The sequence below is a fragment of the Rhynchophorus ferrugineus genome, unplaced genomic scaffold (assembly GCF_030347505.1).
Source record: "Rhynchophorus ferrugineus isolate W39M unplaced genomic scaffold, kcgeb_rfMv2 rfM6, whole genome shotgun sequence".
Taxonomy (NCBI): domain Eukaryota; kingdom Metazoa; phylum Arthropoda; class Insecta; order Coleoptera; family Curculionidae; genus Rhynchophorus; species Rhynchophorus ferrugineus.
Window position 1 is genome coordinate 18,245,558 of NW_027472585.1, and position 19,523 is coordinate 18,265,080.

Sequence of the window (19,523 nt, forward strand, 5' to 3'; positions counted from 1 at the left end):
GTGACCTATTTATAATCCCTCGACTAGAAATAATAACAGAGATATTTTCCTCTAGTGACAATTCAATATCCTCTAGTATCTCAAAATAGTGCTACGGCATTGAAAAGTTAAAAGAACATTGAAATTAATTTTTATTAGTAATTCAGTCGTTATTAAGTAGAGTACAGCAATGAGAAAATAGAAATTCAAGTATCTGTTGCTACAAAAAATGTCCCTTAATTTACCGTATTTTCTCATGCAATTTAATTTTAGAGAAACACGTCCCGATTAGCGATAGGAAAGCGGATATTGTCTCAATTTATGTTCATTAAATGTTTATATATTTGGACTCGAGATAAATTCATTACTGATTAATACGGCATCACTATTTAACGTTTTAATAACCACATAATGGAAATATCTAATGAACAACATGGATATCTGGGACGCGAGTATTTGCATACGGACGATGTGTCTCTGTTAATACGAGGGCACTCGTTTGAAATGCCCCGATGCAAATTAACACGCAAATTCAACAGAAGCGCAGCGCCTGTACGAAGGCCATTTAAGATTGTTTACGTCCCGAGAAAATATATAATTAATACTCTTTCTGTGTGTCAGTGTCCACTTGAAAATATGCACGTGTTTGCGGTACACTCGATCGATCGCTGATTCTACTAACCGTCGCCATCGTTTCATTGAATAGACGTTTTTTTTTCTGTGTGATTTCGAATGGGAATCGATGTCTTCTGGTACTGGTTTTTTTCTGTCGGTAATTTATATGAAGGTTACCGGTCTATGTGGGTGAAAATATTATTAATACAGCCTACCATAGTTAAACGCAATTTTTTTGGCGGAATTAGTTTTTTCATTCAACATAATTCCCTTCAAGGGTGAGACACTGATTATAGCGATCTTCCAACTTTTCGATACCATTTTTGTAGTACGATTTGTACTTTGCTTCAAAATAGGTCTCAGTTTCGTCGATCACCTTTCGACGAAAATTTCTTCCCAGCGAGCATTCTTTTGAGATCTGAGAACATTAAATAATCATTGGGGGACAGATCTGGAGAATACGGTGAATGAGGAAGCAATTCGAAGCCCAATTCATGGACTTTAGCCATGGTGCATGGTCTTGGTGAAGCAGCACTACCTTTTTCTTAAAATACGGCCGTTTCTGGTGATATTGTCGTTTAAACAGTCCGGAAACGCTATGTAATAATCGCTCGTTGATAGTCCTTCCTTCCTTAATGTAGTCGATCAAAATTATTCCATGCGCATCCCAAAATACAGACGCCATAACCTTTCCAGCCGACTGTTGCGTTTTCCCACGCTTTGCAGCGGGCTGATCGTGTGCAGTCCACTCGGGTGGCTGTCGATTAAACTTCGGAGTGAAATCATGAACCGATGTTTCATCCTTTGTCACATATAGACACATAAAATTGGGTCTATTACGCTTGATCATCTTAAAACACTGCTACGAATCATCAACTGGTCGTTGTTTTTGGTCAAAAATGGGCTCGTGCGGCACCCACTCTGCACAGAGCTTTCCCATACCCAAATATTCGTGAATGATATGATATACACGTTTAGGTTGTATCTTTAGAGTGTCTGCTATTTCTCTAAATTTCAATTTACGGTCATTCAAAATCGTAATAATGACTACTACAAAACATGAACGAAATGAAAAGATATTTTAATACTAATAATTAATAATTCTTTGTTATGCATATCAAACATTATTTTGAAATAAGGAGGGGGTACTACTTCATCCACTACACATGCAAGAGATGTAACAACGATCTACGAACAAACGTGTTAGTACTGCGGTACTAATATTAACGGACATAAATTTAGTTCGCCATTTTGCAATGGCGCCATGCAAGAACCAAGGAAACACCAGACATCCAAGTACACACCTGACATGTATCGTGTGGAGTAGTACCCCGGCGGACTGGTATAGTACTGATATAAACGAGTATAACTTGGCGGTGCGGGATAGAGAGCAGCATCTGAAAAAGTGAACATATTTACATGTGATAAAATGTGTGTATATACAGAAGAAATGTGAGTTAGCCTGTGTTAGTATTCGCTGTCGCTATACCAACAGCGAACATAAACGAAAAAGAGATTGATATAGTCTCCAATCAAGCTTCAATAATTTTCCCTGAGTTATGATATATGGAGGTTAATAAAATGTTATGACTGAGAAAACTAAATTTTAGCTAAATAATTATTTTTTTCTTAAGATTTCTTACATCTTCCATTTATCCTTTATATATCTACTTAAGTTTATTTAGTGTACTATTATATATGAAAACCCTTATTGAAAAGGCGCCAAGAACTTCAAATATTATTCAAAGTTATACAGGGTAAACTCTTCAGTCAATTTAAATTTAGGATATTTTCATCAGCGACATCTATTAGATATGCAAATTATTGATGTAACAATTGTGAAACAACCTAACATAATTGTTAATCCCATTATGATTTTGACATGTCTCTGTATACGGTAAAGGTTTTCAATTTAGTATTATTAAATTATTTAGTGTATACAGACATTGTTCATTCCGATTGCAACCTGTCCATTAATGTATAAAGACTGTACTGAGAGAGAAGACTGACTGAGAGTGAATCAATGTTTGGATCGGTGTCATACCAACAGCCTTCTATCGACATGGTATCACTATGTTTCCAAAAAAAATGGGAAATAATTTCATAAAATAGTATTTTAACACATATTTTTATTAATATAACAGGTCAATTGAAATGTCCCGACATACCATAGTAAAACACATTTTTTTCGCAAAATTATTTTTTTTATTCAACATAATTCCCTTCAAGGGTGATACACTAATTGTAGCGACGCTCCAAATTTTCAATACCATTTTTGTAGTACGATTTGTCCTTTGCTTCAAAATTTTGAAAAAGTGTGGCTCAGTTTCGGCGAACACCTCCTCATTTGACGAAAATTTACGAGTATGACTTGTACACAGTCCATTGTCTTGGTGAAGCAGCACTTTCTTTTTCGTCAAATGCGGCCGTTTTTCGACGATTTCGTCCCTCAAATGGTCCAATAACGCTATGCCATAGTCGCTATTGATGGTTCTTCTTTTTTCGATGTAGTTAAGGAAAATAATTCCATGCGCTTCCCATAATACAGACGCCATAACCTTGCCAGCCAACTGTTACGATTTCCCAGCGGGTTTATCGTGTGCAGTCGATTCGGATCACTGTCGATTGGACTTCGGAGTGAAATGATGGAGCTAATGTTTCATCCATTGTCACATATTGATGCAAAACTCGAGTATATTACGTTTGATCATCTTCAAACACTGTTCCGAATCATCAACTCGTCGTTGTTTTTGGTCAAAAGTGAGGTCGCGCGGCACCCATTTTGCACCGAGTTTTCTCATACCCAAATATTCGTGAATCATATGATTACACGACGTACACGTTCACTTGATATCTTAGAGATTCTGCTATTTCATTCAATTTCAATTTACGGTCATTCAAAATCATTTTGTGGATTTTTTAATGTGTTCGTCGGTAACAACCGCTCTTGGGCGTCCACTGCGTTCACCATCTTCGGTGCTTATTTCAGCATGTCTAAACTTAACAGACCAATCCTTGATGGTTGATTTTCCTAAGGCAGTGTCCAGAAACGCGGCATCAAGCGATGTTTTATCAACACGCGGAATTCCTTTTTAACCATTTATTTCACAATAACAAAAGTTCCTTCATTCAAAATGCTATAATTCACAAACTAATGATCTGAGAGCTGTCAACTTTATACACGCCTCTTTTGAGTATGGATTTAACCTAGTAACTCCATCTATGTGTCAGGCTGGGGACTTTTCAATTGACCTGTTATATTGTATAAAAAACTCCCTTTTCCCAAAAATTAATTAAAAAATAACCAGAAATATTCAAGTACCTAAACTTGAATGATTTTAGATTATAGAAAGGTACAATTAGTGTCTGTGACTTGCAAATAACAAATTATTAAAAATATATAAACCAAAAAATCTGAGACATTATATCATTACGTTAATTTTCAATAAATTATTACATTGCTAAATAGTTATATTAATTCTGTATGTAAATACAATCTTTTTATAATATCAAGACTATTGAGCATCAAACATACTTTATTACCTACCTAGATCGTACTTTTATTATTCACTCAGGAAGCCGCTTCAATTAATTAGATTCTATCATAACTATTGGCAATTTATTCATGAATTCGTGGTATATCTCGGAATGAAATGATTATGATATTAAACCGCTATATATGGTTTTCCTACTTTCTTGAAAGGTCAGTAAAAGCAGTCGATGTATATAACATAGCCACATGGACATTTTGCTTTTACAATGTACATAAATTTAATAACACTAAATCGAACAACTACATCTCATTCTCTTATCTCATCTCATTCATTTGCTATATAGTATGTAACAAACAGTTCAATAAAGAAAAGAGAAGATTGGGATTGCATACAAGGTAGTTCCTTCTAGATGAGTTTAGTAAACACCTTCAAGGCTCAAATATGTGTTGTGATGTTGATAATTTTATAAACTTTTCAACATATTTTCAAGGTACATACTATGAGCCCCATATAAGCTTTCGTTTGGCTTAGAAAACTTAAACATGTTGAGGTAAGTGCTGAAGTTCATATTAGTTTTAGCCGCCTTTCAATATTCAAAAATGGTGAAATTTCAGTTAGATCTCGTTTGTTATACTCTATTAATATTCTTTGACTGACTGTTTTTTTCTCTTCTCGAATTTAACATATTTTCAGGGTACATACTATGAGCCCCATATAAGCTTTCGTGTGGTTTAGAAAACTGAAACATGTTGAGGTAAGTGCTGAGGATCATATTAGTTTTAGCCGCCTTTCAACATTCAAAAAATGGTGAAATTTCAGTTAGATCTCGTTTGCTATACTTTATTAATATGCTTTGACTGACTATTTTATTCTCTTCTCGAACTTAAGAAATCCAAAAGCATTTTGATGATGTTGATTAAACAAAATATCATTTTGTTTTGGACCCTTTCGTTTATATAGTGCGCGATACATTTTCTATGGTTGCATATCATTATTTACATGAAAAATGTATACAATTATTGCTGTTTTATTCGAAATGATATAAAGATATATATATATATATATATATATATATATATATATATATATATATATACATTCAAAACTCAAGGTTTTCTTCATTCAAGCATGTGGAGTTGCAGGAACGTAAGTTTACAAATTATAGTGATTTATATAATCATGGAGATGAAAACGAGATTCGTCAGACTTAATTCTGTTTAACCCAGTCAGCGTGATCTGAAATGATTTTTGAAATACCCCAAAACCAAAACCAACCGATCTGCTGGAGTTTTCTACTATACAAATTTATACTTCATAAGTTTTGATGCGAACAGAGCGAGCTAAATTTTCTTAATAGAGAATTAATTATTTTTTGTTCCTTACCTCACATTTTGTAATTTACTAAATGATGGGTGCAGCAAAAGTTATAATTTCCTTCTTCAAATTTATCATATTGATTTGCGTTAAGTTTGGCAACCTATATGCACAACTAAAGGGTATCATGATATTTTGTAATTATAACAGAATACTACTAGTCTAGATAATATTTAGAACAAAACATAAAAAATTCAATTATAGAGATATTTCGGGAAAAGCTATGTAACAAATAAAACAAGTTTTTCAGAACAAACTCCTAATAAGCATAGTAGGTTCACTCAAATGCTATAGGGCTGTCGACTAGCAAGGAGAAATGAGGAGGATCCCCATTCTCATGTTAATATTGAAGTACTACAACTTTTGGTTAATACCAGAACAACTCACAAACTCAAAAAGTTTTAAAATGTGAAACGATTTTAAAGATAAAGAAAAAAAAAACTATTAATTTACTTAAAAAAAATATTTTACTTTACGGAAAATGGACAATAAAAAGCGATGAATAAAATAATTCTTAGCAGATGTCCGCCTCCTATCACAGTGTAGTGTGTAGCCAGTACAATAGTAGTTGTAGTGTGTACGTGGTCGTTATCCCATCTTGACAGCTTATCATTATAATAAAATTATGCTTAAGTATCGTCTGTACCTTCGTCCGCCAGTTTCCTTTTGAAGATCTTCGAAATGACACTGTTTCTATCCAAATGTACATAATAACCCTCTATGGAATGGTTTCATAGCTTTGATGCTTTTACTTGGAATAGTTTATAGCTAAAGGTAGTTAAGCACCTTCAGTCCACCTTTTGCCCAAACTCCACTTAACTATACCAAGAAACTATTCCAGTTACTGCTGAACGATTATCAATTTAACTTCATCCTGTCTTAGTTCTGCTTCATCCTACCGATTGCGGTGGTTATAAATTATAAAAAGGCTTTGGGAAAGAAAAATTATTCATTTACTTATGAAAAATTGTTGTATTTTACAGAAACCGGTAAATATTCGCAAGCACAGAAAAAGTTCATCATGTATAAATATTTTATTTCGTTAACATATATTGTATATTGATTCCAAAGACACTATATCATGAAATTTATAATAATGACCAGATGCATATTATTGAACAAAGGTTTTTGTTGCTGAAGCATGTCATTGAAATGTACATGATCAGATTACAAATTTTAATAACAAAAAAACTAACAACAACAATGGCGAAATACGGTTTTCTTCTTATTGTTGTTCTCCGTGGTTAGGTGATGATTTTTACTGAGAAACGAATCGACGACGTCGCTCTTCACAAAACACGACACTTCCTCTTTATTGTATCTCGCGACACTCCCAGCCATTATATTCCAATTTGTCCGTTTTCTGATCGTTCGACACATTCGCAAAAACTCTTTCGGATATCAGAAAACGGTACAAGTTATACAGTTAACCATTTCGCATTCTTGGTGTATTCGAGACAGAGCCGGGCAATTTTTCACTCAACGGGTCCGTTTCATTTTCGCGTTTCGGTTGGGGAATGGCAACGACTACTTTCCCTGGTTCTTAAACAGTTTTTTAGGTTATATTGTCACCATATTGGCTACATTTAAATATATATAAGAATGATTAATGAATAATTGGTCTGTTGTGCGGTTTTTTCTCTCGAATTTAAATGAGAAAAATTGGCAAAGTTAAAACTACTTTATTTAAAATAAACTTAATTTATAAATCTAGATGGGTATAAGGAATAGTTAATAATGACAATCTTCATAAGGGTGAGTGGTACCAACTGGTTCTTATAGATTTTGGAAGACTGCTGAAGACTCCCGAATATTGTGAAAACTCTCGAAGACTGTTGAAGACTATATTGGTCTTATTCGAAGTGGCGTGTATGTCGTGCCCACTCTCAAAGAATACTGCACATGCCAATAACTTTTTTTTCCGACCAACAGACAACTTTAAGGGTTCTGCCATGTATTAAATAAACTAGAGACCAAGCAGTAGCGATAAAACGTAATTATACAATAATCACCAACCGCCATTTTCTGTCCTCAACGAATGGTTTCGTTGTATTTTATTCAAACCTTCATGTCGAATTGTAAATACGCTGCTTTTTATTGTCTTCCGGGATGTCAACTATCTCATGCAACTTTAAAATTGTAATGTTCACCTGCTCTTTTGTTGATATTTTAATATTTTATGAAAGTACTGTCGAATTGTAGACAACCTTAAACACCCGCTTATAATCATCATTATTTGTACGAAATATTCATTCACAAAAAATAATATTTGATCAAGAAGACTGGCCAAATATGCACAAAAGTTGTTACTGTATACATAAAAAAGGAGGTCAATATTGAACAAGTGGAAGAGTATAAGAAAGGAACCAACTCAATTGGTGGATGATATGAAGGATACAAGACAAGTGAAGAGTATATGAGAGACAAAGACGGAAATGATAAAAATCAGAAAGATGATTGTAACACAGAAATAATTCAGAAGAGAGGAATAACTCCTACCAAAGCAAAAGACTTAACAGAGATAGAAAGAATAGAAGGAATGAGAATTGAATGGATAGAAGAATAATCTGGCTATGTAGGTGTAATTTATATATCCTTAAGGTTTCTATTACGTAGCTGCTTCATTCATATTAATTATTCTAACGATTGATATTTCGTACGAATGAAATATGTTAACCAGTCTACTAAAGCTTCAGTTTCTTTAATATAGAGTAATGCTTATGTTGATTTTCTAGAATGTCCGCCATTTAGACATTTTAAGTACCTTAAGTAATGTTTTTATATATATTCCAATATCACCACTATTTTTAGTGATCCAATTTTTAATCTTGATGGTCCCACGAAATACCATTTTAACTGAATGTTCTGTAAATGTGTCAAACAACACTGTCATCCTGTTTATTGTTTTCAATACAATAAATCATAGGACATTCGCCTATAATAATAAAAACAATTCCAAGGCGTAGGTATATTTAAATTACGTAACAATTTCTTGTTAATATTACCAACAACTATTTTATATCGAGCTAATACCAATATATCAATTATAACAATGAAACAAGACTAATAAAAACGTCTAAATTATCTTTAAATTAAAAATGATTATTCAACATATATATTTGCTGAAACGCCCGCCAAACGATGCAAGAAAACAACATCTCGGACTGCCCTTGAATGAATAAATAATACATTAATAAATACTTCCTACAATGCAAAAAAATGAAACAAAAGATAATATACGCATTCTCGTGTGGGTTTATAAATTATATTTTCGTTGGTGTTATTTAGTAGATGCCGACACTAACCCGCTTCAATTAGATCTATTCTGTATGAAGAGGTTAGTCAAGGTGATGAATAGCAGGAAATGATGATGATGATTTATTTCGTTGTATGTTATTTGCTCAATAAATTTGATGTGTAGGTATATAGTGACTTTTCAATAAAAACGTTAGATCTGACTAAACGGACTGACTAACTGAGTATTTAAATAGCATTCACAAATGTATAAGAAACACATGACATGCTTGCATGTTATCTTATCATTTTACGCTTTAGAAAAGCATTTATTGAGAAATATTGGTACAACGTATATTATTCACGATATTTTCTATCAGTTTCTAAAACTGTTTCTGAGAATCTAGTAATACCGTGTCGAAATAACGATGTTGAATTGGCAGTGATCTATTCATCGATAGATTTTTACACGTTTAAATTAGGACTTAAAGAATAACTTAGAAATATTGTCATTGATTTCAAATAAATACAGAATTTAAATTTCCACATTTCCTTCCCCACTAAATCTTAGCATGCTCTAACTACGCACATTTCTATGCAGAACTCTCATCTTAGTTAATATCATAATCATAGTGTGGTACACTAAGAGTTCTCGCCTCTGCTGTCTTATAAACTTTAATAAATACCCCTATTTGGTAATTACTTGAAATGGATATCTAATCGGTCTAGTTAGAAAAAGTAATAGTTTCAAACTCTTAAAGAATTTTAAAATAGCTTGGAGTGTGAAAGATATAAAAGGGACCATTTCAACAACGCTGTTTTGATTGCTTACCAGCCCAAAAATAAGTTTTTGTGACGTAGTGTGATTAACGATGAAAAGTGTACTACAATAATCCTAAAATTAAAAAATCAATCAGCATAAGTAATGCTGGATTAACTACCCTCGTCAATAGCGAAGTGGAATGTTCCTGGTGGATGGTGGGATCAGTATAGTGTGCAGTACAACAAGGTAACAACTATACGCTGCTACGGGTTGTGAAGGATACACAATTCTGACTCTCTTTACTATTGAAAAAGAAGTCAGCGATGAACAGTAGATGGATAATTTGGGACTCCTCAATGCTATTTTAAGATTTATCCATTTATTTTAAGATGTATCAACAAATACAAGGAATGTAATACCAACTAACTGGTCTTTTAATTAACCAACGGGCAATGAAATCGATTTATAATCTGACAACTCAGCAGTGGCACCCTTTGTTAAAAGCTAAATAGTCTCAGAGCTACCGCTCTGAAGATACAACCAATTATGAATACGGAGCCTCGACTAATTTTAATCAATAAACTTTACTCCAAACCGGAAGCTAAGAGTTAAAATTACTTAAATTAAAACCTAAAATTGTGACTTTCAAATATTTCGGTGTATAGTTCATTTTTACGTAATCTCGATTTACGGAACTTGGAGAATCTTACATGATGACTTTTGGATAAAGTATATTTAAAGACCATAATTCACAACAGTTTCGATGCATAAGTTGGTAATATACTTTAGAGAAATCAAAATGTAAATGAGAGATCTAGTGCAAGAGATTATTGAGTCTTTTAGAATTGAGCCTTCAAACCTAATGGAGTGTTGGTAAGTGATATTAGCTTATCCTATTAATGCTCTTACGAAACATTCACACACATCATGGGATTGTTTAAAATATTTTGTTGCTCTACCACATAATATTGTTCAGTTCTTTAATTACCCTAAAAAGTCTAAATGAAAAGTAGCCATTGTTACGTGGTAAAAGTGGAAAAATGAAAAAAATATTAATATGTATGAAAGTTTGGATGTATCTTAAACAAACTTCAGCACTATATTCATTAGATTTGAATTGACAATAGAATTTCAAATGCCCATATTAATTTATTCCTACAATATATACAATATCTACAATAAATATAAATCCATATCAAGCATAACCTAGTTTGTATCTGTACTATCTATATTGACAACAGTGAACTCACAGAACTTCCTGTTCGAAATTCTCGCTCTTAAACATTTGTCCTGGCCTTTCTCGTGGCTTTCATGGATACATTGCCAGCTGGATGCCATATACGTTAACGTAGTAAAAACAAGAATATCAACATACGCGATTTTATGAATTTGTAAAAATATCTTATTATCTTTATCTTCAAATATTACAATGTATTTTAACCCAACACTGGATCCATTTATATTTTCAAAAGTTCCGCTACCATTTTGATTGCGCGCCATCATGGTTATGTGAATTAGCATTAACTATTATGTTGTGCAGACGTCCAAATTTTATTATGGATAAATATACGCCACAAAAACGAGCAGAAATATTGACAATAATTATTGAAAATAATCATTCCATTATTGCCACTCAGCGGAAATTGCGTATAAAATATTCTAACCATTCAGTGTCTCACAAAACCACAATTTATCGTTTACATGCGAATTTTCGACAGTACGGTATAACAGCAGACAGGCCTCATTCTGGAAGACAGCGGATGTCCCGTAACGCTGAATATGTGGCTCTGGTGCGCGATAGTGTTGCAGAGTCTCCAGAAACATCAATTCGGAAACGTGGTTCCCAGTTACACATTTCTGCATGCAGTTTAAGGCGAATTATGAAAACTGATTTGAAAATGTTCCTATACAAAATTCAATTTATCCAATAATTGCTATCGAGAGTTCCTGATCAACGAGCTGAGTACAGTAATGGAATTCTAAGGCTGATTGGCGAAATTGAAGATTTTTTGTCTAAATTGATAATGAGCGATTAAATCGATTTTCTTCTCAGTGGCCACGATAATAAACAGAATAGTTGGTTTTGGGGAACACAGAATCCTCAATTAATGGATGAAACAACATTGCATTCACTGAAAACAACTGTATACTGTGGTATTCATGCTGTAAACATTATTGGTCCTAATTTTTTTGAAAATGGCCAGGGTGTTGCTGTTAATTTTACTGCTGAACGGTATTAAGACATGATTCGAAATTATCTTGTACCTGAAATGGAAGAGCAAGGACTAGAGGACATATGGTTTCAGCAAGATGGGGCCATAGCACACACAGCTCCATCAACAATTCAATTATTGAATGACGTTTTTACACGAAAACTAATTTCGCGAAGTGGCGGTCTAGCATGGCCATTCAGATCTCCGGATTTAACAGCACGAGACTTTTTCTTATGGGGTTTTTTAAAAACAAAAGTTTATGTGAATAAGCCCCAAATGATTCAACAGCTTAAATATAATATTCGTCACGAAGTTGAAGTTCATTAAGCCTCATAGCCTTATATGTTGCAGGATGTCATGAAAAATTCCTTAAAAAGTGCCGAGAGTTGCATAGCGAATCGCGATCATCATCTACCCGATATAATTTTTCAATCATGACGAAAAAAAAATGTAAAGACTAAATAAACTTTTTATGAAAACCAAACTAACTTATCTTTACTTTGAGCACAGTTATAGGCAATCAAAATGATAGCGGAACTTTTGCCCCACGTTGTATATCTTAATATAAAGAGGTTCGAGGAAATTCAGACATTATTATTTTGAGAAAGATAAGATTGATGAGAGAGTTGCAATGAGATTCTTGACCAATTTCAACTGTTTATGTTGATGAGTTTTTGTTTAATTTTTCGTACTATTGGTAGCACAAAATTACAACAATATAACTATGAAATATTAGATAATAATGAAAAAAATCAAAATGCTTGCTGGCTGAATCTCGTACAATTACATTTATTTTAAATTAAATCAGTAATACCTTTTGTCAAGACCCAATTATTTTTTATGATCTCCAATCCATATCCCGTCAATGTAGTAAATCAATATTTTTATGATTCTTTGTTGCCAAGCCCACTGCCACCATGCCTATTTATGAGATTGAGTACATAATCTCTCAAAATTATACATTTAGTAGTCGAATGCATTAAAATTAAAGACGCAGCAGCGACGATAAACACATATATTGACCACGAAATGATCCCATAAATAGTTAATACCGATTTGCACGTCGATCCAATGACCAAAGACCTAACGCAGGTTAAAATTATATACGAAACAAGAGCATATTTCGTTGTAATGAATCTTTCTAATTCAGCATGCCCCGCTATGCAAATATGACGTGCCCGTGAGTCTCTAAATAAACATACTCGTTACACGTCCGCGCTAAAATCGCATGCGTCTTTTTTCATCATGATGCCCCCATATCAAGTACCGTTCATGCTCCACAAACCATCTCAATCAATCATCGATGCAGCCTTTACCGCGTTTTAATAGCGGACCAATTTAAAAACCGAACAATTAGGCCGATTTTCCTGCGGCCTGCTCAACGATAATTGCCACATTTAAATAATAAAGTGCTCGCTGTCGAGATAGAAGCAACTATCCAACGAAAGTGATCTATCCCGACTTATTCGAGAGAAACACTTTCTAATATTAATTGTTGATCGGGTTCTTGCTCGGACGGTTAGATGTCACTGGCGTTTATAATCAGCTTTATTAAATGGTAGCGTTTATTGTACCGTGGATTTGATTGTTTCTGATTAAATTTTCACATTGTTTTCGCTGATTCTATTTAAAAACCGTATTGTTTGTTGGCTATTCTGTTAGAATCAGAAAGAGTGGAAATATTGTTCACGAGGGTTTATTCAAACGCTGTTATTTAAGAGAAAAATTTTTCATATTATTTATCAAATTATGTGATATTGTGACATAATAAATGATCTATTATTCACAAAGGATATTATATTTTATTTAATTTGCTTCAAACCTATTTTAATTTAAAGCTAAAGCTAAGAATACACTTATACAATAAACAAATTCATGCGATTTGGTTCGTTTCAATTTTGTGCTTTCCTACGTGTTGTCCAGTAGCTGTATTGCTTCCATGTTGCTGTGATTTAGCAACCTTATTTCATGTTCTAAGGCGAAATTTAGGATAACTTCGTGTATCCATTTGATTTCGAGGTCATCATGCCTTGCGATGAGCATTGGTATAATCGTGGAATTAGATGCGTTGGATTACTAGATGGTTTGATGTCTTACTGATACTCATATGAATCTCATTGATTTCAGGTCTGAGAGTATCTTCTAATTAACTACTACAGTTGCTTGACTTTGAGTCTAATCTGGTCTGCTTGTTGTCTAATATAATGTTTCCAGTTTAATCTATCATCTAGATATATTCCGAAGCATTTAGCTGATTCTTTTTGAGGAATAGGGCATCCGTCAACGCAAAATTACATGGACAGATTAGAAAATATTAAGGTGTTCATTTGTGCGTGTGCTTTTTCTACAGCCTTAGACAGAGATACATCTTTTGCCATGATAACTATGTCGTCGGAAAATGTTCCTAGTACTGTTTCTTATGTTGTTGGGATATCAGTAGTTTAGAGTAGATGTACGAGTGGTCCCAGGATACTGTGGAACTCCAGCCGAATTGGGTTTAAGTGTTGAGAATGTTTCCTCATGTGAGATTCTAGCTTTTCTTTCGAAAAGAAATGATTCCAGCAGTAGACAGTAATTACGCGGTAGCAGTATGCTCATGTTGTAGATTAATCTCAAATGCCATACCCGGTCAAAAGCTTGTGAGACATCCAGGAATATTGCAGGGTAGCATTTATTTTCTTCGAATGCCTTTTCAACAACCGCTGTTACTCTATGCACTGGGCCGATTGTCGAGTGGTGATTTCAAAATTCAAACTGGAAATCTGAATATTTCTATAAAAGGATCAATACTCGAGCAACATAAGACACTCCGGAACATAGTTCAGTCTTAAACAGGCATTGAATATATATGTCAACATGCTTAATACTTTTTGTGGCAGCTCTTTTAATAACCCAGGTAAAATATCATAAATTTCAGGAGTCCTTTTAGGAATGAGGATATTAATTTCTGTGGTACCTTTCTTACAGGTACATCGGGCTGATAAACAGGATTTATATCTTTTGTAGATTTTATAGTATTTGGTTCGAATACGTTAGCATACAAAGATTGCTGGCTATGGAAAGCAGCTCGGAGATTTAAAAGACCAAATATTAGAGTTACGCGTATTAAAAATTATCAAAATTAAAAGAAACGACAATGTATTTAATGGACTGCATGGCTATAGATAAAATTCAATGCTGTTTTACATAAACCAAATATTTAATTGTAATTACTCACATTCGACATTTTAATTTTAATGTTTTAAAACAACCAGAGCCCTGTTAGTCAGTCAAAGAAATGTGGTGTCAATATAATATAATTATTCTTGATTATCGAAGGTGCATTTATTCGCCATTAATGATTTTATTAATTGCATAGTTCCTTATACAATATACCTCATGCGGAATTGTATGGTTTTTTTACATAACCAGAATAATTATAATAAAAAATAATACCATACCCATACCATATAATATTCATATTCCAACAACAAAACGGAAAACTTGTACCCAAATTCCGTTGCACTTTTGGTGATTTAACACCCTGAGCTGACATGATTGTGCTAAGAATCTGATCTAAATTTTCTAATTCCAGTAGATCATAACCAGAGACTTTGAGCAACTTCAATTTACCTCTGGTGACCTTATAGCATAAACTGTGATGCTTTTACACTAAGTCAAATAAACTATGTTAAGAATTGTTTCATGTAACTACAGGACGATTGCTAATCCAGAGTTATCTCATACTCTTTTATTCATAACCAGCTAAATCTTTATTGATTTGCTTAATCTATTTTTTATTTTAACGAGAAGAAGTGGTGATCCATTGAATATTTCCAGCGCTACTGATACATTGTATCATCGTGTTTTCACTCCCAATACTCAGCTAATACACTTACTGTGATGGCTAAAGATTGCCACAGTTTTGTAAGGGATAAACTAGAAAATCTAAAATTTGCTCTAAATATTTTTCGGTAATACATACCTTAGCTCATTATTTTTTTTATAACATCTTTATTAGATACGCTTAGTACAATCTTAATTTACAATTAATTTATTACTATTTTTCCTATTTACTTGGATTAATTAACAAGCAAGACGAGAGCGAGAAAATACATCAGTATGTATTCCTCAATTATAAAATTATAATTATTTATTAATTTTTAACTTATAGCTATAGTTTACGCTAATAATACACACTAAATGTTCACACAAGTTCGAATGGTTTTGTTCGCTTCAATCTCCTAATATCCTGCGCGCTGTCCAGCAGTTGTATTGCTTCCACGTTAATATAATTTAGTAACCTTCTTTCGTGTTTCAAGGCGAAATCCTGCAACTTTGCAGATCCATTTGATTTCCAGGTCATCGTGCAGTTCTTCATTCGTTACATAGCGATAGGCATTGGTAATCAATCGAAGAACCTTGTTTTAGCTCATTATAACCCGAAACTTTGGAAATAAAATACCACTAGGGCATTATGATGGTAATTATGATTATTTAAAGACAAAAAGCAAAATCCTACAAGGAACAACCCTACCAGGCATAGTGCTCTGTAAATTAGTTAATTGCCAGTCAATAACAACCGGATCCAAGTAAATCCGAGTTGTTAAAAAGTTCCAAAATACAAAAAAAATACATATATCATCAAATAAATTTACGGTTACTTTATTCTAGGCATTTAGGTTGTCTCTCTGGTTGTCGTTACAACAAAAGAAGCAAAAAGAAGCAGACTATATCTCTACCTAAAGCTATAGAAAAAGGCAGTCACCAACATCTGCTAAAGGACTAGAGGAAAAAAACAAAACGGGAAACTTTTAAAACTTAAATTTTATACTTCTTTGCATAAACGACATTTAATTAATAAAACCAACAAATAGCAACAAAACATTTTAATTCAATGAACGTTCAATGAATGATTTTAATTGAATGAAGTATATAGCCAAATATATATACATTCCTACACACGATATCGTTCGAAGAATAAATAAAGATGCTAATGTTGAAAGGATGGTTAAATCAGACGATGTAAATTTTAAATTGCCAATGTGTCTGGTATGTGTTTTGCTCTAAATATTATTCATATATTTAAAAATACACGTGTATTATTTATATAAATAGTATAATTGGAACAGCCAGAAGCAATTATATAGCTTATTAATGAATATATTTGCATATTTATTTTTTATAGACGTTAATATTGTTTATTATAGAGTTTTTCGTCAAAAATTGTTACGAGAAGCACTTTGTTGAAAGGGATATTTGTATAATATAAAAAAATCAGTCTCAATATAAAAACTGAACAATACACTATAATATTAATAAAATTATATATTTCAAAATATGCTAAAAGAACATTGGTAACTATTATTAAATATTTTATGACTATTATTTCAAAATTGTAACTATTAAACAAATCTGTTGTTGTTTCCTAAATAGAAATAATATAAATACTTATTTTTAGAATATTGTAAAATTTATTTAGAGCGTGACTAATATTTCGTTTATATTATTTATTAGATCGATATATTCCCTTGACCAAACTAAACAAACTAACGTGAATTATTGCCGCACAATTAGTTCAAAAAATTAACGAAACATATTCCTAATAATCAAATCTGTTCTTCAGAAAATTAGAGAAGAAGTTATTTGACTTATTTATGCGATACTAAGGGAAAATGGTAATATGTTCAATATACTTTGTATGCGAAAAATGTGATGAGTTATTAAAATAAATGTATAAAGCTAAATAACTAACTGTCAAATGATTAAGAGGTAACTAATTCGTTTAAAAATTTTAAATAATTTAAAATCATTAACAATTACTTAACAGGTCAATTGAAAAGTCCTCGTCCTGACACATAGATGGCGCTACTAGAATAGTATCCATATGTTTTTTAGTTGCTTTAGCCTCTAAATATGCGTGTAATTATTTGACAGCTGTTGGTTCATTAATTTTGTGAACTATGGAATTTTGAGTGAAGCAAATTTTGTTACTGTGAAAAAAATGAATATAAAGGAATTTCGTGTGTTGATAAAATATTGCCTTTTGAAGGAAAAAAATACAGTTGAAGCAAAAAAGCGTAATAAATCCGAATTTTCGCGTCGATATGTGACAATGGATGAAACATGGCTCCATCATTTCACTCCGAAATCCAAGCGACAATCATCCGAGTGGATTGCACACGACCCTCCCGAAAGCATTGACTGCCATGAAAAAGGAAGGACCATTAACAGCGACTATTACATAGCGTTATTGGACCGTTTAAAGGACGAAATCGCCGAGAACGGCCGAATTTGAAGAAAAAGAAAGTGCTGCTTCACCAAGGCAATGCACCATGTCACAAGTCAGTGAAAACGATGACAAAAATCCATGAATTGGACTTCGAAATGCTTCCTCATCCACCGTATTCTCCAGATCTGGCCCCAAACGACTATTTCCTGTTCTCAGATCTCAAAAGAATGCTCGCTGGGAAGAAATTTTTGTCGAATGAAGAGGTGATCACCAAATCTGAGGCCTACCTTGAAGTAAAAGACAAATCGTACTACAAAAATGGTATCGAAAAGTTGGAGGGTCGCTATAATCAGTGTATCATCCTAGAAGGGAATTATGTTGAATAAAAAAAACTAATTTTGCCAAAAAAATGTGTTTTACTATGGTAGGCCGCGGACTTTTTAATTGACCTCTGCTATGTTGACCCAGTATAAAAGTAATAACATTAATTAGCACAAATCAGAAGGTAGATGATTATTTAGGTTAACATTAACATTGTCCCTAACATAACCCTTTAACTCTCACATTTATCCCATCTTTGACAGGTTAATAATGACATGTAAAAGTTAAAAGCAACATTATTTGTGATACGTCATCGGATGTTATATGTTGCAGCAGTATTCCATTTTTACATTATTAAGGCTTTTATTGGTACACTGTATATTAATTAAAATATTTTCACAAACTTAGTGTTATTTCAGATTTTGTGTTACTTTTGGTTATTCCCATATTGCTGGGACTATTAAAGAGTTATGGCTAGTTTGGATAAACGATTAAAGATAGTAGTCACGTAGAGCTATATTTTACTTTTCTTGTAAAGGGAACAAATTAGTATGTCATCCTAACATATATTAACAAAATTCGAGAATAACAAGAATCGTCTGTTCTCTTTGTTTACAAGATATTTAATTTTTTATTTAAATTAAATAGCTTTTGATTTAATTTAATTCATATTGTTTTGGAGACATAGTATATCATTGTACTAGAGATAATTTTAAAGGTTATCAAGAGTTTTCTGTAAATTTTAGTGCTATTAACATCTAGTTGATTTCAGGTTTCAATAGTAAATGCATATGTTTTTGAAATCGGTACAATATTTTTTTCTCTTTTTAGTGTTTTATATTTACTCAATAAATTACGCAGATATTTTAATAAGTATTACAATGGATAGCCCAAGTAAAAGTACAGCCGGTATGAGGAAAAATAGGAACAAAAAAACAATGATTGAAAATAAGGAATATTTCAGGCCCTGGAGTCCGCTACCTTGTCTAGGTGATTTGACAAATGTTACAATCAAACAAAATTGCTGCCTGTTGGAAATCGAATCCATGACCTCGGCGTGGAGCTCAACGTTCTAACCATTACACCATAGAAGTAATCGCCTAGAACGTTTATATGACGTCTCATATGATATATTTAGTGCTTAAAAAAGCAAACTGACTGACTTTTAAACTGAACTACTTCCGATTTTTCGTCACATCAGTTCAGCAATAACATTATACACCAATATCTGATTATTTTAGATAATAAAATATATGAAAGTATTGTATGTGCCTTTGAAATTTCAGGCTTTCCATCGATTTTCGCCCCTTCCCTCAACA

General features: G+C 32.9%; 1 protein-coding gene across 2 annotated transcripts in view; it reads right to left on the reverse strand.

The window, feature by feature from the left end:
* The window catches only part of LOC143197895 (uncharacterized), a 124,493-nt gene that overhangs the window by 29,392 nt on the left and 75,578 nt on the right, over positions 1-19,523 (reverse strand). Inside the window, exon 2 of one of the 2 annotated variants that reach the window (XM_076406690.1) lies at positions 1,899-1,991. The exons of the other annotated variant lie outside the window; for it this stretch is intronic. Within the exon in view, the coding sequence (XP_076262805.1) occupies positions 1,899-1,991 (93 nt within the window). The remainder of the gene's footprint in view (positions 1-1,898; positions 1,992-19,523) is intronic. 2 annotated transcript variants of the gene reach the window in all.